At 40.5% G+C, this 24,479-nt stretch overlaps 1 protein-coding gene across 1 annotated transcript in view; it reads left to right on the forward strand.

The window, feature by feature from the left end:
• OSTC (oligosaccharyltransferase complex non-catalytic subunit) overlaps nucleotides 1-24,479 on the forward strand; it is a 32,873-nt gene that overhangs the window by 3,926 nt on the left and 4,468 nt on the right. The window contains exons 2-4 of the mRNA XM_026499154.4: nucleotides 17,980-18,253; nucleotides 22,085-22,178; nucleotides 23,904-24,101. Coding sequence (XP_026354939.1) covers nucleotides 18,115-18,253; nucleotides 22,085-22,178; nucleotides 23,904-24,101 — 431 coding nt within the window. The 5' untranslated portion in view covers nucleotides 17,980-18,114. The remainder of the gene's footprint in view (nucleotides 1-17,979; nucleotides 18,254-22,084; nucleotides 22,179-23,903; nucleotides 24,102-24,479) is intronic.

Consider the following 24,479-nt stretch of genomic DNA (forward strand, 5'->3'; position numbering starts at 1 on the left):
GGAAGTGATGTTTAACATTGTGGCAAGGATAAGTAGATTTTAGCTGGGTGACAAGTGGGGAGAACATTCCAAACATAACCAACATCTGCAAATGCCTTAAGAAAGAGATTGTATAAAAAAATAAAAGCAATTCATGCAACTCAACTCACTCTCTTTGTAGCTGAATGAATCTGGTATGTATGAACAAATTGTTAATCACTAAGAGGGAACATCCCTGTTACTATATAGCTTTCAGTCCACCTACGTGGCCCCAGAGCCAAAAGATGTGTGCCTCCTTTCCTTCCTAAGGGAGACCAGTGAAAGAAAGAAAAGCTTTCCTAAACTGTTTAGTTAGGAGCAAAGACACTCTCCTCTGCATTAGAGGATATTTAAATTATGCAATCCCCTAGATAATTTAGGCATCAACCTACTATTGAGGAAAGGGATCAGAATTATTGACTGAATTCCCCTAATATTCATTCAGCTTCTGTATTCCTTGGCCTGTGCAAATAGCCTGAGGGCTTCACTTGCTCACCTGCGTGCTTGCTCGGTCTTTTTCTCTCTCTTGGGTTGCGAGTAGGCTTACAGCTTGACATTCTTAAAGAACAAGTGGCCTTAAAATTCAAATGTTTACTGCATCTTAATGGAAGTCCTATAAAGACGTTGTAAGCTATATGGTCTGATGAAGCTATTCAACTCTACTGATGGTGCAGAAGCAGCCCTAGACGGTACCTGTGTAAACGCTCGTGGCTGTGTTCCCGTAGAGCTTATTTATAAAAACCGATGTTGGGACAGTTTATAAAAACTGAGATTGGGCCCATAGGTTGTAGTTTGTGGACCCTCCCCGCTCTAGATGACCCCTGCTTTCAGCTACAGCTGCCATCTGATGGCCACTGCATGAGAAACCAGCAGAAAACTGCCTTGTTTAGTCTAACCCAAAGGATGATGAGAAAAAATAAAATGATTGTTTTACCCCAGTAAATTTGGGGGTAGTCTATTACATAGCAATATACCACTACAACAGTGGTATGGTGCAATGGTCTTTAAATATGATTTTGCTTGGGGCACCTGGGTGGCATAGCTGGTTGAGCGTTGGAGTCCTGGTTTCAGCTCAGGTTGCGATCTTGGAGTCCTGAGATCAAACCTAGACAGGCTCTGTGCCCTGCACAGAGTCTACTTGGGATTCTCTCTCCCTCTCCCTCTGTCCCTCCTGCTGGTGTGCTCTCTCTCTCTTTTTCTAAAATAATCTTTTTTAAAAAATAAGATTTTGTTTGCATAACCTTAAAAAATTTTGAAAACCTTTGTAGACCTTTTCCCATTTTTAGATTATCATCTAAGACTTTTCATTATAAACTTAAATCATTGCAAAGGATATAATTCCCAGCACAGTAAAGATGTGAATAATTTGAAAAAAAAATCACCTTTTAAATATATCCCATTGAAGCTACATAGCAGCCTTAAAAAAAAATAAAAAGACAAGAATAGATTCTTTTAACAGTTGGATGTTTTATATTCTTCATTTTTCTTCTTGACTCAAACCATTCCATTTCCTTCATGGGATTTTAAACTTCTTATGTTGAAAGTCTGTTCCTGATTGGTGCTTTCCACAATTCTATTTCTAAGAAAGAAAAGCGAAAGAGAGAGGCATGGAGTCATGCCGCCCATTTGCCCTCTGGGTAAAATAAGGCAGCACGACCCTTTTATCTGTGTTGCCTTTGCTTCACTTTCATGGGATTCTCTCTCAGGAATTAGCTATTCTTTTGACAACTTAAGGGAGATGAATGAGCGGAGGATGGTAAATGAAACTTGTCCTTCCCCATCATTCTGCATTTCATCTGAGGTCAGCCCATCCCAGCACCGGCCAGGATATCCTGCTCCAATGTCTAGCATTTCCCTTACGTGTAAGGCAGGGGAAGACAGAGTCCTGCCACTGATGTCTTATTTCTTGAACATCAATCAATCAAGCATTATTTATAATTCGTTTACTATTTATAAGGCAGTGTTCTGGGCAAGAGGATCAACAAAATAGACAAAAATCCCTGCCTTAATGGAAATTACATTCTAATGAGGGGAGACGGAATGAATGAATGAGTAAATACATGGAATATACAGTATGATCTATAGAGAGAAGTACAGCAGGGAAAAAGGACAGAATGCAGGGGGGAGCAAGGGTTTACAATTTAAACAGTGGTATGAGGGAAGGCTACTCTGAGAAGAACTGAAAACAGGTTATCTGGGAAAGAACATTCCAAGTAGAGAACAATCTGGAGGCCAGAGGGTGTCATGTGCCTGGAGTGGAGCGAGAAAAAAGGAGAGTGAGGTCAGGAAGTTCACAAGGGCCAGGTTGTCTCTGTTCTTGTAGCTCACTGTTCCGACCACTACAGCCCTCAGAGCTGGGCAAGAGGGGCCTCTGCTCTGGCTTCCCCCTGCCAATACCCCGCCCCATAAGCAAAGAGTCCAGGGGATTGGAAGGGTTTGCTCCCCCTGAGCATATGTTACCCCCTGAGGGTACATATGGCCTTAGATACCCATGCCCGGCCTGAGTTCTCCTCTCCGGCCTGTCTCTCAGGGAGAACTGTGCCCCTGAGGTGCTCCCTGGAAACCCAAGGGCATTTGCAGTGGCTGTGCCAGGAGCTTGGAAGTGTATGAGCTGAATTGTCCACACAGCTGCAAATGAGGTCCATCGAGGTAAGTAGGGCCAGAGGTCTGGAAAAAAGGGGGCTGGGCAGGGAACAGGCTACTCCTATGCTACCATGCTTAGAGAGCCCTGACAAGTTCTAGAATTCTAATGTTGGGCCTGGTCTTCAAGACCTTTGGAAGGTATGTTTGTCAAAGGAGAGGCTAAAGCTTATCTTGTTGAATCATTTATTGACTCAGTTTATACTTTCCTAGTGTTTAGACATGATATTCAGTGTGATATTACACATGTATTTGTACTCCTGTGCCGAGTCCTGCAAAACATGTGGTCCGCTCTGGCTCTTCAGCTCTTGAGTAGTTGGAAGCCATCAGAGGCTCTTCGTTTGAAGAAGACTGCGCTGATCCCAACATTTTAAATTATCCATTTACTGCCCCCCAATTTTATATGCCTCCAGTCAACGCACCATAGAACACCACCCTTTCTTTTGTAAAATGGGAGACAAATGATTGCACAAGAGGGGATGAGAGGGGGAATTGCTGTGCGCCTTCCTGGGGAGATGAGCTTTAGGAAAGAGTACATATGGAAATCGATAATCCAGAAATTGTTTTCCTTAAAACTGGTGAAGCCCCAGTTCCCCTTGGGATGTCTTCAGGTAACTCTGGAGATTAAAGGTGTGAAGTACCACAAACCACAATTTGAATATCCCTGATACAGGAGAAAGAGTTTTATAATAGAAGCAAAGAGGCCTGGGCTGTTGGCACAGTTTCTGCTACAGGCTACTTCTGTTATCGTGGCAAGTCACTTCCCTGCTCTAGAAGACTGGATTAGTAATCTCCAAAATCTCCCATTCATGGATGTGTGAATTCATTTCATCACCTTGGTAATGAATTGGACATCCGTGCTTCGGACACTGGATGGGGCTTTGAGGGTGAACATGATATCACCAGTGCCCTCCAAGACCTCGCAGTCTAGTTCAAGTGCTTATGGCTCTTGGTAAATTAGTTTAAATCAATGGTTCGAGCTCGGACAGCAGCTATGAGACACGTTGGAAATGTATTGGGCCACTGATATTACCCATTCTGTAATGTACGGGGCAGTCCTGCTCAACAAATTGTCCTGAGTCCTCCATGACCTTCCACTGTCCAATCAGATTTTTATGTAGGTGGGAAACCTACTTATTATATAAGCCTTGGTAAACTCCATTTAAATATAAACAAAAAAATATTTTTGCATGGTTTTAATGAATACTGAATTTTCCAGGAGTGTGCTGTGTAAAACCAAGGGAGATTATATTTTTCTTCTGAACATTATCAGGAGAAATTAAACACTTTGGGAAAAAGAAATAGCAAACCATAAAATTTTAGTCTTCTGTGAGGTAATCCAAGGTTCCCAGTTTTTAGGGAAAAAAACTATAAATATATGGATGAATGTGTTGATTTACATTTTTTCTTAAATTGTTGGTGCTGGATATTGTCTGCACAAAATCTGATTAACAATAAATTAATTCATGGCATAAAATATAAATCTATCATGCTCCAAAAAGAGCACCATGATTTCTAGGTGCTTTGCTTTCTGAATAAGTTAGAGAATTACTACTATGGACAATTGGGAGCTACCACAGGGTTTTAAGTACGTTAGTGTTTAGAACATTTCGATGGAATTCACATCAGTTCATTCAACAGACATTAACTGTGCACTGGCTGTATACTATGCTGGTACTGCCCCTGGGGAGAATTTCTGGAGTATACAAAGTCCCCTATCTTCCTTCTTTGCCCTCTCTTTCCATACACGCAGGCATGTGGCTTGGTGTAGTGGACAAAGCATAGTCTCCACTACTTAGTGATGTTACCTTGAGAAACTACTTGAATTCTCCAAGTCTCTGTTTTATGAGCCCCAAACATGGGTGTAAGAATACCTATCTTCCAAGATTGTTAGAAAAAAATTAAGTGTGACTGGCACCTAGTAGGTACTTAATTAATATTAGTTCTGGGTCCCTTTCCACCTCTCCTCAAAACCCAATCTCAGAACACATCTGCCATCAGCCATAGTGTGAACATGACTCAGTGTGTTCCCTTTAGGCCTATTCACATTTGAACTTTAGAATTCCTGATGGTGGGCTGAAAGACTGACTTCTGTCAAAGGGATTTTGAGCAGGTGAAGCTGGTGATTCAATCTGCTGGGAGTCAAGGATCATTCTATGAAATATAAATACAAAGCCTGCAGGTAAGGCCAAGGACATGGTCAACGGTGAAGAGCACACTGGGATTGCCACCTCTTTACAACCACACGTCAGGGACTCAAGTGAGGTTTGTCGTATGAAATGTCCCTTTCTGTTTTAAAAAACTGAGCACTACGATATGGACAAAGTTCTCACACTTTGGATTCACTGAAGAATCTGATGGTCAGATTGCTGAGCCCCATCTAAGACTTTCTCAGTCAGAAGAAACACCCAGCCAAGAACCTGCATTTTAACAAGATCTCCTGGCTGATTCTCACAGAGATGCATCTTGAACTGCCTTTGCACAAGATCGGGCAGAAAGTATACAGGATTCAGCGTTAGACAAATATGGGTTTAAACCGTAGGTTCCCTATTAGTCACCAATTAGGTGACTTTGAGCAAGTGTCTTGCCCTCTCTAAATCTTAGTCGCCACACCTATAAGATGAAAATAATATACCCGGAGCTGTTTTGAGTGTTCAGTTAAATATCCTATGTTATCCACACCACAGAATGTGTGATCCTTTCCTGCTTCTAGTATGGAACTGCTTCTTATGTATTTATGGAGAAACCAACAAGGCGCATCAAGACGGTCAGGATGGAGTCTTCTCATTTGAATGATCAAAAACAAGTGATAATGTTGGAAATAAACCAAAAAGTCGACTGATACCTTATCCTCCTCTATCATGTTTTATCCCAAATGATTTTTTTCTCTTTGTAAGGATTACACACACACACACACACACACACACACACACACACGCACACACAGCCTGAAAATCCCAAGCTGTATTTGATTAGTTCTGGGCAGAAGCAAGTTAGGGCATCTGAAAACCACAGCTGGAGACATCTATTCTGATGGGCCTAATGCTCTGGGTATTTCCTTTCAACCGAACTTGGGAAAGTACTTTGATATAATGTACATATGGAAATATTTTACAACATTCTTAAAAAGTTAGATATTTTATTCAGTATATATATAAAACATACTTGTCTCTTCAATGTGTGCAAATATGGATAAATCAATGTCTTAAGGAGTCCCTTGTCATTTCTAAGATAGAATTGTTTTGTTTTGTTTTGTTTTGTTTTGTTTTGTTTTGTTTTGTTTCGTTCAATTGACTTCAGTGAGTATGAAAGAGCCAGACTGACAGCCCTGGAGACCGAGTTCTTTTCTCTGGGCTCCCGGCAGACAGCTGCGGGTCAAATGTACCCCAAATACCTTACCTCTGGGAAGATCATTTCTGGAGGCGAGAAGACATGTTGATGTCTCGTTCACTCTGAAAGACGGCGGTGGGGATGGCGGTGGTACGGTAGGCCATTTACACAGGCCTTTGCTTCTGAGGCCGCTGCCGCATTTCCCAAGTGCAACAAAATTGTACTCTAAGTTTTGGTTCAGGAAAAGATTGAAGTCTTTTTTTTTTTTTTTAAGATTTTATTTACTTATTTATTTGAGAACGAGAGAGAGAGAATCTGAAGCAGACTCTGCACTAAGCGCAAAGCCCGACGCGGGGCTCAAGCCCACCACTGCTGAGCCAAAACCAGGAGTTGGACGCTTAGCCAACCGAGCCACCCAGGCACCCCTGAAGTTTGTTGTTTTAAATACTGTTCCTCATCTTGGGGTAAAACATTTCTTGCACAGTATTCTTCATCATAAGACTCTGTTAATAGTGGTTACTTTCAGGAAGAAGAAATAAGGAAAGGGGAACCTGGAAAGGGGAAGATGGCATTCGATTTTCATATTTTTATCCTTTGTACCGTCTGAATTTTGTAACTCCGAACATGTAATCTTATTTAAAAAAAAAAAAACAGGGACCATCTGTCTGATGGTGTTTCAGTCCACTTTTACTATTTATTTTTTATAAATTTCTGCATTTGAAAAATGAAATCTAATAAGGTTCCTTTAAAAAGCTTAACTGGAAATTATTCTTTCTTTTTTTTTTGTTAAGATTTAAGAACTCAAACTCACCAGATAAATACACATTTCTTTTTTTGCTTTTATAAATCTATATGGTTTGCAAGGCAACTAGATGTAAAAGAAAATATTCTGGGTTTGATATTTTATTCATCTGAAAATGTTGCTTTCACAAGATTTTTCTTTCATCATTAAAAGAGTAAACCATTTGCATTTTAAAGATATATTTGACTGCTGTGGGAAGCAGCCTTTTCCATTTTGTGTAATGTTTCCTTGAGTTTATTTGATCACAGAATTGAGGCAAGTTTTTTTTTTTAATAAGTTTGCCTTTTTATTATGCTTGCAAATATAGTTCGTAAATCTCAAGGTATTGAAAAATACATTTTGGGAAAGTACTGCGATTCCTGTAAAGGGGACTCCTGCCCTGCTGTGGCCACAGAAAGAAATTACATGTGAGCAGCTGTCAGAAAAACATACTGCTTGTTGAATTTTAATAGCTTTGCTGGAAAGGTAAATAGTGTCCAGATTTACAGTTATTCTTCTTTTAAAAATTTAATGTAAAAATATGTAATTATATATATTACAGAAGATTACATATATATATTACATGGAAAGATATAATTTAAAATATATGTATATAATTTTAAATATATATATATATGTAGACAATTTTTTAAAAATCTGGAGCCCTAATGCTGCATACTAATGCATTCTTCAAAGTGGCTGAAAGTATATACTGCTTCTTTTTTAAAAAATATTTTATTTATTTATTTATTTATTTGGGGGGGGGCAGGGAGGATCAGAGGGAGAGGGACAAGCAGATTCCATGCTGAGCATGGAGTCTGAATGCGGGGCTCCATCCCACGACCCTGAGATCACGACCTGAGCTAAAACCAAGAGTCTGACGCTCAACCGACTGAGGCACCTAGGTGCCCCTGAAAGTATTACTTCTGTCCCCAATCCTACCCTCACTCCAAGTGGCCTAATAGTATCTGAACATATAGAAACCATCCTTTGGCACAAAGCTTTAATGTATGTAAAAGTGTGGGCTTTGCAATCAGCAGGCCAGGGATCCGCCTCCTTCTTGACTGTGTTAGCTTGAGCATTTTGCCCAATCTCTGTAAGCCTCAGTTTCATCATCTGAAAAATGGAGTCAACAACACCTATTGGATGGATTAAATAAGATAACCTAATACAACCCCTGCGTATAGTGCACACGAAGTGTTGATTGCTTTATGCTTCTAATCTGCTCTTTTTCTTTAGAAGATGGCTCAAATCTTTTCCAAGGTAAACTTTACCTCTGGTGGGCTCCATCCACACACTTGTGCCATGGCCCCTACTTTGCTCCTCTCCTTAACACCCTCCCCTCCTTCTGCCACCTTCTGTCCCACTCTCTTCACAGTTTTCTTCCCCTAACTTATACAAACGGGCCCAAGTACTACCATCCTTAAAAACCCTTCTCTGCTACCACCTTAGCTCTCCTCTCCCTTTCACACCCAGCTGTGTTTGGAGGGATAAACCCTATATTCCTTCACGACACTTATTTTTTAAATTCTCAGTCACTTCTTCCCTCTGCAGTCTGGCTTCTCCTGCCACCATGCTGCTGAAATGAATGAATGAATTCACCAAACATTTATGAGCATTGATCATGATACCATGTCTTAGGACTGTGCCTTGTAATGGAGTCAGATCCGCTCTCAAGTCACTCTAGTGGCATGTACTTAATGATCACCAACGGTCACCAATGACCAATTGTCAAACTCGGTGGCTTCTGTTCAATTTCATCTGACTTGCTGGAAACTCCCCTGTCCAAGCCTTCTCTGCTACTGCTCTCCCACAACTCTTCTGTTCCTTTTATCTATCTAGCTGTATCTACTGTGTAGTATCGTCTTAATCACGTGGGCGATTCCCTAGGCACCATCCTCAGCTCTCTTCCCTCTCTCTTTCTACTTTAGTCTCTGAACCTCTTATAATTTAGCCGCACTTGGTGGGTACGTGTGGGCATATTCTGGGAAGAAAGCTCATAGCTTTTATCAGCTCTGCAAGGAGATCTTTTGGAGGATGATCCCTCTGAACAAAACCTCTGCCTGCTCCAGCTCATGTTTAGGCATGTTCATCCACCGATAAGACACCCTCCCCCCATCTCCCAGATGCTGCTGACTCCTGGATCTCTAACTTTCGCCTCTTTTTTCACCCACCTAAGTCCCCTCCTGGAGAGTCCTTCTAGAACAATAGTTCTCATCAGGTAGATGGCAGGACCTCAGCCTCCAGCTCCGTGAGAGGCATTGAGTGGGTTGGGGGGGATGGGGTCATGCACATATAATCAGAGACCCTGGGAGGAAGCAGCTCCTCCCTGGCTCTTGCTATCCATGGAAGCACTGCGTGACCTTGGCCATTTCCCCAGCCTCCACCTCCAGCTCCAGGAGAAGGCTTCTTCTTCGGTCCAGCTCTTGGACCCAGCTGCAGGGCTGCCCGGGACCATTATTACACAGCTCACTTTCATCAGAGCCTTTCCTTTCCAGAGTGCCCAAGTCTCATATCCATTTGTTGATCAAATTCACCTGACTCTACTTGCGAAAGATCTTTTATAGTTTTTCCATCACCACCAACCTCCCTGCTCTGTGTATTCTCACAGTCTATTCCATGCCCACATCATCTCTCATCCAGTCTTTTACAATGAGGTCCTGGAAGGTCTCTCCACCTCATGCCTTTCTGCTGTCCCCTCCATCTTCCAAACACACAACCGATTATCTCAATTTCATAAATCCTCCAATGTTTTCAGTCTATTAATTCAGATAAAATCTAAGCGGATCGTGGCATTGAAAGACCCTCTACCCTCCGGCTTCACCCTTCCTTTCAGAGTCATATCTCCAGCCATTCTTCCATTTGTCTTCTGTCATACACAACTGCTCATCTTCCCTTGGACTTTTCCACCTCCCTGCCCTTGTTCAGACTGGTCCTCACACCCGAAAAGCCTGACCCTTAAGGAATGTAACTCCTCCTTCAATGCTCAGCTGAAATCTCAAATGTGAGCTCTTCTGTGAGCCCGTAGTTTCCTACCTGCGAGAATGAGTAAGTCCTGCTTCAGGACTCGCTAAGCAATTGGTCCAAAACTCCAACAAGTGTGCACTTCTCAGACAGCCCTGCTGTTGATTGTGTGTTTGTGTGTGTTTCTCCCCTGACCAGAATGACAGTTTCTCAAGGAGGGAATCTGGCACTGGTTATCTTGTTCTTCCTCCACCCCCACCCTAGCGCTTAGAACAGAGCTTGTTCTCTGCTATATTCCCTATAAATGCTTGATGAACGAAGGAAGAAATGAACAGTGAACATTATCATCACCAGCACTACTGCCTGCCCTCACTGGTCCCCATCTCTTCTGAGGAAAGGGAAGAAGTGTAGGAGATTAGGCAGATGCTTTCAGAGTGCACCCATAGTTTTCACAAAACAGGTATTAAAATATGGAAAGGAATTTTGAGATAGGGAAAAAAAGAAGATAGTAATGAACAAAAACAAGCCCAAATTTTACTTTTTACTACTATCTAGTTAGCAGTAAAGATGGCAAGTTGATTGGCATACTGAGATTTTTCAGTCTCTTAGAAAGAGCACCTTGGCAGGGCACCTGGGTGGCTCAGTTGGTTAAATGTCCGACTCTTGGTTTCAGCTCAGGTCATGATCTCAGAGTCGTGACATTGAGCCGCATGTCAGGGTTCACGCTAAGCATGGAGTCTGAGAGTCTCTCTCTTTCTGCCTCTGCCCCTCTTGCTTGTGCTCTTTCTCTCTAAAATAAATAAATAAATCTTTTTAAAAGTGGGGGCACCTTGGCTTGCAATGTGGAGAAAACTGGGGCAGGAGATGGTTGGGTCTGGACTAACAAGAGGTGGTGGAGATGGAAAAGAGGGAACAAACTCAAGAAACACTAAGGAAGTACACTTGTTAAGGTGATACACTGAAGGATGAAAAGAGGTGGAAAATCCCAGGGTTCATTCATTGATTCATTCAACTAATATTCAAGGAGTCCTACCATGTGCCAACACTGTAGAGGTGCAGGGAATTCTGTGATGAAAATACTGTCCCTGACTTCAGGACACTGAGTTTCTGATACTATACATGGTTGTCTGCTGGTGCATAGTAATGAACATCCAAATACTCACTTAGAATGGACACAGATTTGGGACTTATTATCATTCATCCCTTACACGATACAGCAGTGAGCAATACCTGGGTGGAGAGACAGACGTGCTCATGAAAGACCAGAAAGAAGATGTCTGCTATGTTCCAACATAATACTATTTTTATTTACATATTTTAAAGCTTAAAAAAAAAGATTTATTTATTTATTTTAGAAAGACAGAGAAAGTGTGTGGGGGATGGGGCAGAGGGAGAGGGAGAAGGAGAGAGGCAGACTCCCCATTGAGCACAGAGTCCAGGGAACTGGATCTCATGACCCTGAGATCATGACCTGAGCCAAAATCAAGAGTCTGACACTCAACTGACTGAGCCACCCAGGCCCCTCCCATAATACTATTTTTAAAACTTTATTTTAATTGCAAAAGTAATATATGTTTATTGTAGAAAAATTAGGAAACACATTGCAGTTTCAAAGAAGGAAAAAATCTGTAATCTCATCACAAGGCTATTAATCACCTTTATGTCCTTCAGGCTTTTTCAATGTACAGTGCCCAGAAAATGCATACAATAACAAGTGAGCCAATTTCTAGGTACAATTTTGTGGACTGATTGTCATTATTTTAAACCTATTGTGGACATCTTCCACTTCAGAAGATAAACCACTACAGTATCATTTTTCATGGTCCCATAACTATTCTACTACATGGATGTTTCACAATTCATTTAATTAATCTGCTAATTTCAGTGCTTCAGAAGTAACTGATGATGAGGTAGAAATTTTTTCACTAACTTAAAAAATAATGTCTCTTAAAAATAATAATCTCTCTTGAGGCCCATACTAATTCGGAACTTCACAGTGAGGGATCCTGGGGAATGTAGTTCCAGCTTAGCCAAACTGACACGATACAAACCCACCACGGTCCATCCCTTATCAGCATGGTATCCACATACACCTTTCTGAACTGTATTTAACTTAATTTTCAAATAAGGGCAGTGGCAACAATATGCTTTGTCCTAACGTAACGCAACTACCCCTCATACAACCGTAACCTGCTCTCTCCAAAGAGAAAACAAAGTCCTTTTGTTTATTTTTGGATGAGAATCATCCCTCTTCTAGATTTCGAAATCCAGTAACTTAGATACGGAGAGGTCATATCTTATCAACCAATATTATACTATACGTGGTGGGAGAATGGGAAACAGAAAGAAAAAATATTGGTTAACATACATACAAATATATTGATATCGAAACAAGGAAGAAATGCTCATAACTATCACAGTGCTTATTTCTACAACTGCTCACATGGTCGCAGCTGGTAATTATAGTTAGTTTCCACTACCTATTCCATACTCCCTTTGCCCTCAGCAAAAACTACAGCTGGTTGTAGTTCTCTGTCTGCCAGAGTGACCTACAACTTAATTCCTGAAAGGTCTGAGCCATTACCGGTCCTGCCCCTACTGAGTTGTTGTTTTCCATGGATTTTAATCATAGAATATGGGGGGACTCAGAGGCACCTCTGGGGGTCTCCTGCATCCTAAACACACTCCTCCTTACTGACATTTTGTAGTGGTAATCAAATTTTCCCATGAATGTCAAGCTCAAACCCCCGAGTCAATATAGCACCCCTTACTTGCTTTTTGATTCACTGGCATGAGGGCACAGAAGAGGTGAGGTCATGGTTTCATCTCTGTTTAGTGGAACTACTGATGTGTCCCTTGGTGGAAGTATTCCTTTCCTGGGACTAAAACTTCTAGATCAGCAGAGCCTAAAGTTGTAGGGAATGGAAAACAAAAATCTCACTAGTGTGCCACTAGAAGTAACAGTGAGAGAAGCTGCTCCCATTTTCTATACTCGATTCCTGGACTTGCGAATCCTGGTTCTAAGGAAATGGGCACATATATTGATCACTGATTTACAGCACATGCTGCGTCTTGGCAGACATTGTTTGAGCTCCAAGAGGTGTTGACATTTAGCTGGCATCACAACTGAGTTTTCAAAAGACCATTCCACACACTGCTTCAGGGTGATGGGGCACATGCTAAGACCAGTGAATTCCTTGAACATGAGCCACAATTCATTTGTTGTCAAACAAGTTCCTTGGCCAAAGCAGTGCTGTGTGGTATACTGTGATAATGTGTAAGGCATTCTTTAAGTCCACACAGTGGTGATTTTTTAGCAGCATCGTGGGCAAAGAAGAAAAATTCATATCTACTCTAAGTGCCTATTTTAGTAAGAACCAAGTGCCTACTGGAAGTGGCCCTATGTAGTTAACCTACACCAAGTGGGTGGCTCATCTTCCTGGAGAATGGTGCCATTTTGTGGGCTCATTGTTGAGTTCTACTATTGGCAGTCTGGGCACTCAACAGTCGCTCTAGCCAGATCAGCCTTGATGAGTGAAAGTCCACGTATGACCTCCATCCCTGCTGCCACAGTCACTTTGTGGGCTCACTGGACAAAGACAGGAATGACTGGGGAAAGAGGATGACTGATGTCCACAGGATGGATCATCCTATCCACCTGATTATGAATATATTTCTCTACATATGTTGTTCGTTGGTGAGTATGCACACGGGGCACAAATATCTTCATACTTTGAAATTTAAAGTTAGGTCTATCTCCAGATCTCCTCAACAATTTTCCAGTTGTGTTCTAATTCCCTGGCCATCCAGCCAGCCAAATAATTAGTCACTGCCCGTGAGTTACTGCAACTCTGGCCATCGCTCCTTCCGGGCAAAATGAACAACCACGTAGACTCTAACATTCTGCCCATTGGAAGGATTTTCCCTCACTGAGCGGCCCCTCTAACGGAGGCCTATTGTGCAAGTCATTGACTTTCAGGTAGTGCAAGCACGTTGTATAGAACTACCTGTAAAACGCCCCCCCCCAACACACACGTTTTCTCCTTCAGTAAACTGGTCATAGGCACTTTCCATAATGCCACAGGTGTAGACCGGGAGAGAAGAGTCAGTGTGGCAGGGATGTGGGTCATGTACATCTGGATTATTTCTCATGCAACTTAAACGTATTTTTAAGGTCTCCCATATAACACTTCATTTGATGATGGAATGCTGCTGTGGACACCCACATTTATGGGTTGATAGGTTATACATTGCCAAATTGGTGATGGGAGTTCAGGTCTCATGGTAACTTGTTGCCCATGGTCAATAGCATAGTCTCCGCTAAGCTCCAGTGGCAAGCCAGAAGCTACTTCTCAGCGGAGATATTTATCTGCGGAGGATGGCGTAGGTTTGCTGAAAGACTCTAGGGCTTCGTGATATGATTCACCTAAAGGGACTTGTCAAAAGCTCCATAGAGCATCCCTATCTGCCACAGACATTACAAGTGATACTGGACCTGCTGGGTCATATGGCCCAAGTGACAGAGCAGTTTGCTCAGCAGGCTGGACCTGCTGCAGGGGCTTTGCTTATTCTGGGTCCCACTCAAAACTAGCAGTTTATTGGATTACTCATTAAATAGATTGGAATAGCATGACCAGATGAAGTCACTACATGATTAAATTTACTTTAATCCACTCTTGTTCCCCAAGATCCATTGTTTCTTGTAGAAGGGCTGAATTAGCTAACTCAATGGAATGCGGTAGGGATGGCCACTCGGCATCTTTCAGATCTTTGATGGTGGCATCAGTCTCTGCAGCCATCTGTTTTTTTTTTTGTTTGGTAGGTAAAGGCAGTTCTATTGGTTCCACTTAGTCTTTCCTGCCACAAGAGCCCTCACTCTATGGGTCAGGAAACCAATGTGGGGATTCTTCCCCATCTGCATATGTTTATGCCAACTGTACATTTTAGAGTTAATCCCAGCATTCTCACTACCTCTGGAAGGAGAAGTAAGATGAAAGCAGTGGTGAAAGGAAACTCGCTCCACGCATCTCTGTTGTTACAATGGGCATGTACCTGTGTTTTACTTGGGAATTTTCATTTTCAAAAATTTTAAATAATGACGATGATAACAACAAAATTCACAATCTAATATTGCATTAGGAAGAGTCTGATAGAACATGAGACATAATAGTGCCTCACCCAGTGCCTGGCACAGAGTTGCCACTCAATACTTGTTGAGCTGGGGAAACAAACATACTCATGCTTGTACAGAACCCAGAGGGAAAGAGCATCGTTCACAAGACCGTCAACACAACTGCAAAATGTCTTTGCAGATTAACCCGGGTTAAAATTGTATGTTATTATCTGACAAAACAAAACAAAACAAAAACAAAACAACAACAACAAAAAAAACAACACACACAAAAAACACAAAGCTACTTATTTCCTCCCTAATACATATGCAAAAAAAACCACCCTAAAATAAGTAGTATTAATAGTCTTGGTAGCTCTAGGTTGTTTAAAATTTACTTAAAAACTTACTTGTGGGATCTTCCTTCTTTTGCCCGGCAAAGCCATTCCTGATTTCAAGGCTTTTAATTAATATTTTCTACATTAAAGATGAAAATCTTTGCAGATATCAATTTTATGCTCTTTTCTTCCTTGAGTTTATATTTGCTTGTGCACAGTAAGACTTAATCATTTTTGCTTTTATGTATAAATAGCTTAAAATGATAGGCTTTACTGTATATAATGCTTTAAATCTGCATTTCTTCCAACATTTGCCCTTCTTCATCTATATAAAATATCCACCCACTGAATGATTTGATTGTATCGTGCTAAAGGGCATGCTCTAATGTCCATGGTTATATTCATTATTTCCTTGGTTCTTGGTTACAGAGTTTATGTTGTGTTTAACTAAAACATTTTCTGCAGAACTATTTTTGGCTAGGACACAGATGGTAACGGATGTACATTTTTATTCATAATCTTTTTTTTAATAATTAGCTTATAGAATATTACAAAGTCAAGTTGGAAAATATTTCAAATTTTAAGATGTTAAAAATAATAATGAATCGGTTTCTGGAAAAAACTTACATTTTGGAACAGAGTAAAAAAAGTGACAGTAATAACTCAGTACATAGATGAACGTGAAGTTCTAATTAGGTGGTTTTATTTTTTTACTACAAAATGTATATTTTTAATTGAAAGCTTCTAGGTTTTTTTCCCACAATGCATATAGAATTATTTGGTCCTAAAATAATAGGAAGAAGGATAAACTTGTGCCATCTTAAAGATCTCAAGATTATATTTTCAGGGATCATTTCTATACTTCATTACTAGAGAAGTTTCTCTGAACGTGTAGAGTACCGATCTTAAATATCTCAAATCTTGTTTCCATTTACAGCAACCGCCTTTAGGTCTCATCCAATCACAGACTATACTATACTTCTTAAGTTTCACTTCTCAAGCTTCAGTTTTGTCATATGTAAAGTTCTGAGAGTAGTATTTCCCTAACAGAGGTGTCATGAAGATTAAATAAGAACCAGTGTAAATCATTTAACGTAGTATCTGTCAAGCAGTGGTTAATATTAGTTTCCCTCCTGAAGCTATAAGGGAAGCTTAAAAACTTTTAATTTCTTACAAATCAAAACCACAATGAGATACCACCTCACACCAGTCAAAATGGCTAAAATTAACAAGTCAGGGAACGACAGATGTTGGTGAGGATGCGGAGAAAGGGGAACCCTCTTACACTGCTGGTGGACATGCAAGCTGGTGCAGCCACTCTGGAAAACAGTATAGAGGTTCCTCAAAAAGGTAAAAATAGAGCTACCCTATGACCCAGCAATTGCACTACTAGGTGTTTACCCCAAAGATACAGATGTAGTGAAAAGAAGGGGCACCTTCACCCCAATGTTTATAGGAACAATGTCCACAATAGCCAAACTATGGAAAGAGCCCAGATGTCCACTGACAGATGAATGGATAAAGGAGATGTGGTAAATATATACAATGGGATACTACTCGGCCATCAAACAAATGAAATCTTGTCATTTGCAATGACATGGATAGAACTAGAGGGTATTATGCTAAGTGAAATAAGTCAGTCAGAGAAAGACAATTATCATATAATCTCACGCATATGTGGAATTTAAGAAACAAAATAGGATCATGCTTGAAGAGAGGAAAAAAATAAAACAAGACAAAATCAGAGAGGGAGACAAACCATAAGAGACTCTTAATCATAGGAAACAAACTGAGGGTTGTTGGGGGGGGGGGAAGAATAAGTAACTGGATGATGTGATGAGCACTGGGTATTATGTAAGACTGATTAATCACTGACCTCTATCTCTGAAATTAATAATACATTATATGTTAATTAATTGAATTTAAATTAAAAAGTACCTCTCAAATTAAAAAAAAACTTTTAATTTCTGTGTTTTTCCTTATTTTTTCAAGGCAACATAATTTTAATTGTTCCAAAGTTTTCCTTATTTATAAAGCTATGAACTTTAGAAACATTCTGCTTTATAATACCCAGAAAAACTTCCTATGTATAAATACTGATTCTGCTATAAACCCACTTCATTATTGCTGACATTTTGGAGATGGAATTTGAATAAAGAGAGAAAGCAGGATGACTTCAAGATTTTCGGCCATAAAGATTTTAGCATTTATGAAGATAGGGACGGCTGTAGGAGAAGCAAAGTGGAGGGGAAGACACGGGTTATTTAAAATAGTATTTTGGTCACCTCAAGGTATCAGCTTTAGGCATCCTGTGGAGTTGTCCTCGATATTTTTCATACATCTGGTCTGGATATTTTAAACATTCTGATAATATATTAGTTTAGCAAATATTAATAATAATTGTTATTACCGTCCCCGCAACTACATCGGGAAGTAAAAGTTCAGCAACTAGGGCTCTCTCAGGCTCTTGAAAAAACCGCTAATAGAAAAGGTAGAACTTCCCAAAAGTTCCCATTCATCCTCCAGCTCTGGGAACCTAGAGCGCCCCGCGTCCAATCAGCTTCCAAATCCCCAGCGCCGGCGAGTGGGAGGGGCTCCGAAGGATACGGTCCCTTCTGCTGCTCCGGCTTGGCCACGTCTGACGCCCTGCAGGTCCTTGAAGGTACATAAATCACCCGCTTATTCATTCGCAATAATTGAGCTTCTTATTCAAATTTATGTTTAACAAAATTTAAAAATACATAGCTTAAAGTCCTGTTGTTTATCCGTTCTTCATAGTTTCTTCTTTTTCCCCGTAGGTAGACAACCTGCCGTCTAGAGTTGCGGACCTGCAATCCTCCTCCCGGCGCAGGCGCCGGCGAGCGGGAGGGGCGGACTTGTTTCCGGGTGGCGTGTGGGGCTTGAGGTCGAGAGAAGCCGCTGCCGCCACCAGCATGGAGACTTTGTACCGCGTCCCGTTCTTAGTGCTCGAATGCCCCAACCTGAAGCTGAAGAAGCCGCCCTGGGTGCACATGCCGTCGGCCATGACGGTGTACGCTCTGGTGGTGGTGTCTTACTTCCTCATCACCGGAGGTAACTCGGGCTGGCTCGGGCCCCAGAGGCCCTGAGACGGGGAGAGCCGGCCCGCCCCGGAGGCGCGTCTAATCCGCTGACTCTCAGCCCCGGGGGAAGCATCTCTGTGCTCTCGATCTTTTTGGAGGGTGGAGGGAATTTCTGGGGTCTCAAGTATTAACGGCCCAAAGGTTTATTTGCCCTCACGCCCTGTTCTGTATTCTGAGAGGCTACTCATTGTTCTCACTGTTCTCACGCCCATCGCCTTTCCGCACCTCTAGCCTCTTAGCCTAGGGATCCGAATCGAATATATTTTTCAAGCCCATATTGTTGCTCTATTGCCTGCCGTAAGTTTTTTGACAAAGATCCCGGAGGAGTCTAGTCTTGTCCGTTTTACTTCCATGGTTGGTCAAGAAGGTTTGGGACTTTTACCGTATCTTTGTCTACAGTCCCTGGAACGTTGGGAGAGACTTGGCAGTCCTTAGGTTTGTTAGGTCACGCCTAAGGGTCTGGTGTTGCTTTTTGCCCCGATCAACAATGAATGTCAATGGAATTTTCCGAATCCATGGTGTTGATAAATATTTGAGATTGGAGTTAGATTCGCAGAAGGTATTGTATTTCAAAAAGCAGAGGTTGAGAGTTTAAAGAATTAGGAAAATAGCAGTACTGTTGAACACTGCAGAATGTCTTATCCTGTTTGTTTGTTTTCAAATAAAAAGTTGCAAAAGGGGCGTTGTTTTGTATAGTGATGAGTTGGCAATCCGGCTACAGTCTTCCAGCCACCACCCTTTCAAGCCACAGATTGAAGATTTACTCAAGACTGTTCTGCACTTTCAGATTTTGGAAAGTGGAGTACTTAATTTGGAAGTTAAAAAATTGAAGCTTACAGATTAGGGACAGCAAAAGTGGCTCTGTTTTTAAGGAAATAGCCATAGACATCTTTATTTTCATAGGTGTGAAAAGAATTGGTACTGAAGACGGAACAATCTGAAACTGAGGGCTTGGTACTGGAATGTGCCTTTGAATCTACCCCCACTCCCAATCCAGAATCGTGATGGTTAACTTGTACTCATTTAAGTAAAACACATTTTGAATATTTTTTATATTGCTAAGATACTATCCTAGCATAACATTAGGATTAATATTCCTCAGCACATTAATAGGTACTGTATTGAATAAATGAAATTTAAAATGCATGTGATTAAAAAAAATAATAGTCTTCATCTGCTTTGATCTGCTAGTCTCTTTCTCCTAACCCTTACCCCCTTGGAGCCCAAGCCTTCGTTAGAAGCCTCACAGTTTTCCTTCTGTCCACTTATTCCCTGTTGATTGTTGTAATGGGGAGATTCTCCGCTCCAACCCCAGGGGCAGATTGCAAAGGACACCTTTTAGTGGCCAAGGCCATGAGGTATCTCATACAAGGAATCGGTTTTGCCACTGGAAAGGAGTCTCTTCTAAAAACTGTGAGTGTACCTCTATAAATAAATAATATTTATTGCTGAGAAATAGTCAGCAAACAATGCATTGAGCCCCTGTTAAGTTCCAGGCACTAGGTACTGGGAACAACAGTCAACGAAACATAAGGATGCTGCCCTCCTGAAGCTTGTAATATCATGGTTGAGACAGGTTAAATATCACAGAAATCTTTTTCCCTGCATTATTTTTTCCATTACTAATCACCAGAGATTCTTTGAAGAGAAAGAACAAGAAGTTATGAGAAAATAATGGGAGTTGGGAATATCATTTATATTGGAGTGTGGTTCTTAGGGAAATGACATGTTAGCCAAAATCTGAAGAATTGGGGGAAAGGAAATACTAGGCAGAGGGAAAAGAATGGACACATACGGAATCAAGAAACCAATTAGGTGGGTTTTGTAGTTGATTGAGACTAACTAGTTTGGTGGCAGTAGAGATGGAGGAAAGTATAACGAAAGATAGTTGGAAGTAGATTCAGTAGGTCTTGATGGATTGATTGGATGTATGGATTGGACAGAATGAAGTATGAAGGAATCTTTTTTTTTTTAAGATTTTATGTATTTATTTGACAGACAGCAAGAGAAGGAACACAAGTAGGGGGAGAGGGAGTGGGGGAAGCAGACTTCCCGCTGAGCAGGGAGCCCGATGCGATGCGGGGCTCAATCCCAGGATTCTGGGATCATGACCTGAGCCGAAGGCAGACGCTTAACGACTGAGCCACCCAGGCGCCCCAGTATGAAGAAATCTTAACTTTGAGCATCTGAGTAAATGGAAGGGTCGTTTTCTGAGATTGAAGAGATGAGGTTTTTTGGTGGGGAACGGTGAACCAGAGGTCCCTTCAGGATATGTAATAGCAAATAGTAAGTTTGCAGCTATGAGTCTAGAATTGAGAAGAGGTCTCTATTGAAACTGGTTAATTACAGATGTTTTTTGAAATCCTCTCATAAGCCAGATATTGAAGAACATAGAGAAAGTCCCTGTTCTTAGGGAGCTTACATCTAATTCTACTGGTGCTAACATTATTTGATAGGTATTGGCACACTGATAATCATTAATCATTAGCACATGGAATTAAAACCCTGGGAAGGGATGAGTTCAGTTCAGGAGAGAATTGTAGAAAAAGGGCAGTGGATCAAGGAGATCCCAACATTTAGTGGATTTACAGAAGAGGAGGCCCTGCTAGAAATGTAACAAGAAAACACAGGAGTGTCACAAAAGCCAATTTTCCTCCAAAGAAAATGTATTTAGTAAGCTGGATTGAGTGTCGCTGGGAAGCCTCCTAAGATAACTGAAAAATGTCCATTGAATTTGGCTACATGGAGATTATTGGCAACTTTAGCAAGAGTGAGATCAGTAGAGGCAGATGCCAGGTTGGAGTGAGTTGAAGAATGAAGGGTAAATGAGGAAGTTTACTTTTTTTTTTTTTTTTTCCAGAAGAAAGTCTGACTTTGTTTCAAAAAGGAAGCATAGAAATAGGATGTTAACTAGGAGGATTTGGAGTCAAGAGAAAGTTGATGTAGGGAAGGAGAGGTTGAAAATACAGGAAGGAGGAGAGATAGCCAAAGGATCCAAGTCTCTGAGAAGGGGGAGGGGCTGAAGTCCTGATAATTGCAGAAAGAATCCCACATTAATAGGAGTAGGGACTCTTTCTGTCTTTAGCTGGAAGGAGGGAAGGAGGTAAGGATGGGTGCAGATGCTAGTTTATAGATGTGGTGATGGTGGAGAGATTAGGGAATTCCTGTGTGATTGCTTTGTTAGTCCAGGGTGAGGGAGACACAGTCTTACTATGCTTAAGAAAAGGTGGAAGTGAGCATGTTAGAGAATATAGGAAAGATGAAGAGTAGTTGTTGGCAGTGGGAGGTTGGGAAAACTATGAGTGTTGATGGACATTAGTAGTAGTGATCACAGTGACATTATGACCTCAGTGATGGACATTAACATTAGTGATCACGGATCTCTAGTATTGCTTGTCTGCCTGTTGGTATGATTTAAAAATGTCTCCTTATTTTATATTTAAGCAAGAAAATTTCTCTAGTTACCTCTCAATTGATAGAAGCATATCCAAGCATATGTGGAACATTTTCTTGAACTAAAATATAGCCTTTAATATTAAATCTCCTTTATTGTGGAGTAATTCTTGAGTATTAGAAACAGTTACTGAATGAATTTCTTATATCAAATACCTGTTTTAAAGATAATATTCTAAAATATTGGGTTGAATTTTTGAATGGTTTACAGTTTAGGAGATTAGCTGGGCTTCACTTGATTGTCATGTCATAGCAGTCCTGTTGAAATATAAATGAACCTTTAGAGACATGAAAACTCTAATCCTTTTTGAAAATTAGGAATCCACTCTATTCTATTGTCTTTCTATAGGAATAATTTATGATGTTATTGTTGAACCTCCAAGTGTTGGTTCTATGACCGATGAACATGGGCATCAGAGACCAGTAGCTTTCTTGGCCTACAGGTAACACCTACCTTTTTGAATGTTTGGTGTAAAGGAAGGTTGCTGGGGTATGGGTGTTTTTAAGAAATATAGTGAAACCTGTGGGTCCATCTGCGTTTAGATGATAGCTAAAATGCTAAATTCAGAGATGGCAAGAAGCGGGCAAGAAATAGATGTTACTTATTTATTAGGAAATAAAGTATTTCATAGTGATTGACATGATTGCTTATTTAAAGGAAGGTATTGGTTTAAAATACATTTGGCTATTCCGGGGATCAGCAAACTGCAGGTACCTATTTTGTAAGTCAGGTTTTATTGGAACTAGGCGTGCCCGTTTGTTCATATACTGTCTGAGTATGTAAGCTACAGTGGTATATGTGACACAAACCATGTGGCCTGCAGGCCCAAGACATGTACTGTCTGGCCATTTCAGAAAAAAAATCTGTGGGCCCCTGGATTATACTGCCAAATAAAAGAAATAATTTTGGAGACTTGGGCATTCCATTTCCAGAACGGAACACCATTGCAGTGTGGTTTGGTTCATCTGAGCAGTGCTTATTGTATTGCTTTCTAACACCCACTTGGTGACTGTCTATCAAATATATCTGTATATTTGCATTTACACTTACTTTAATGGTATTCCCTGCATAGAATATTACTGAAAAGATTATTGTGATTCTCTGGAAGTAGGGGAAATCTAGATGACAGGAGGTCTTGATGGTAGGGAAACCTTCATAGTGTCGTCATTGGCACTGTTTGAATTTTGAGCCTAGTGCATGTATTGTGTTTTCAGTTAAAGGAATTAGCTAACAAAAAATATATCTCCATTACATATACCTATGTATAAATTATCCCTTTAACAGAGGAATTTGCTTTTGGGGGATCCATGAACTCAGAATTTTAAAAGCTCTGTATTCCAAGAAAAATCAGATATATGTGTATATAAAAATTTGCATATAATTCTAAGTGTTTATAGATTGCTGGGAATCCTTGTGGGGTTCATGGAGCCCTTAAAAATGCTTGCTTTTAAAATTTTCCCTTTGAAACAAGACATCTATTTATTTGTCGATTTTTAAAAAGATTTGTATATTTTAGAGAGAGAGGGAGCATACACACATGAGAATGGGGAGAGGGCAGGGGGAGAGAATCTTCAAGCAGATTTCCTGCTGAGTGTGGAGCCCCACACGGGGCTCGATTCCATGACCCGTGAGATCATGACGTGCGCCGAAACCAAGACACTTAACAGATGCTTAACCATCTGAGCCACCCAAGTGCCCCAAGGGGTTTATTAATGCTCATAAAACTTCTAGAAACATTTCTAACCAATTCAGAATTTGAAATTGATAATAGAAATTTAAATGCCATCATTTAAAAAAGCTAAACAAAAGTTCTGGGTAAAGAGTTCATATACATACACTAATTGGCTTTTTAAGCTAATAAAATCTTAGCACTGATTTTACATAGACAGTTGTGTTAGTTGAGGTTTTCAAACTTATGAATAAAAGAGCAGTGAAGGCACAGATTTTCATTGTTGTATCCCCAGAACCTAGAATACTGCTCGATACATAATAGGCTCTCAATAAATTTTGTTGACAAGAATACACAGAAATGTGGTAAAATAGTTTTAAGGTTAAGAATAAAAATTAGCACAAAAATATTTTAGCAGAAATAAGAATTTCAATCTAAAGACAAGTATTTTATTTTTCCGGGAATTTTCACTTACTGTTTTGCTGTGGTCTTTTTCAGAGTAAATGGACAATATATTATGGAAGGACTCGCATCCAGCTTCCTGTTTACAATGGGAGGTTTAGGTTTCATAATCTTGGACCGATCGAATGCACCAAACATTCCAAAACTCAATAGATTTCTTCTTCTATTCATTGGATTCGTCTGTGTCCTATTGAGTTTTTTCATGGCTAGAGTATTCATGAGAATGAAACTGCCGTAAGTTACTAAGTACTTTGTATAATCAGCAATTTCACTTCTGTTGCAAGTTGGTAAAATAATTACTTGGATCACATGAAATCATGGGAGATTTAATTTAACCTTCATTTAAACAGATGACAGTTCTGAGAACCAAAGAGATTTGTGACTTGCTTGAGGTTTTAACTATGGTTAGTAGTAAAATTGAGATCGGTAGGTCTTTCTGAGTATTATCTCTGTGCTGTTATTTTTCTGTAACATCACTGACCACTGACTGGAGATACTGTTTCTTTAAATTGCTTTTCGGATTATCTATAAAATATGGGATTCCAGTAGTAGTAGTGATAGTAGGGAATATTTTCAAGGCATTAGTCATTGCTGCTCTTTGAATACGGATAT

This window comes from Ursus arctos, unplaced genomic scaffold (genome assembly GCF_023065955.2).
Source record: "Ursus arctos isolate Adak ecotype North America unplaced genomic scaffold, UrsArc2.0 scaffold_11, whole genome shotgun sequence".
Taxonomy (NCBI): Eukaryota; Metazoa; Chordata; class Mammalia; order Carnivora; family Ursidae; genus Ursus; species Ursus arctos.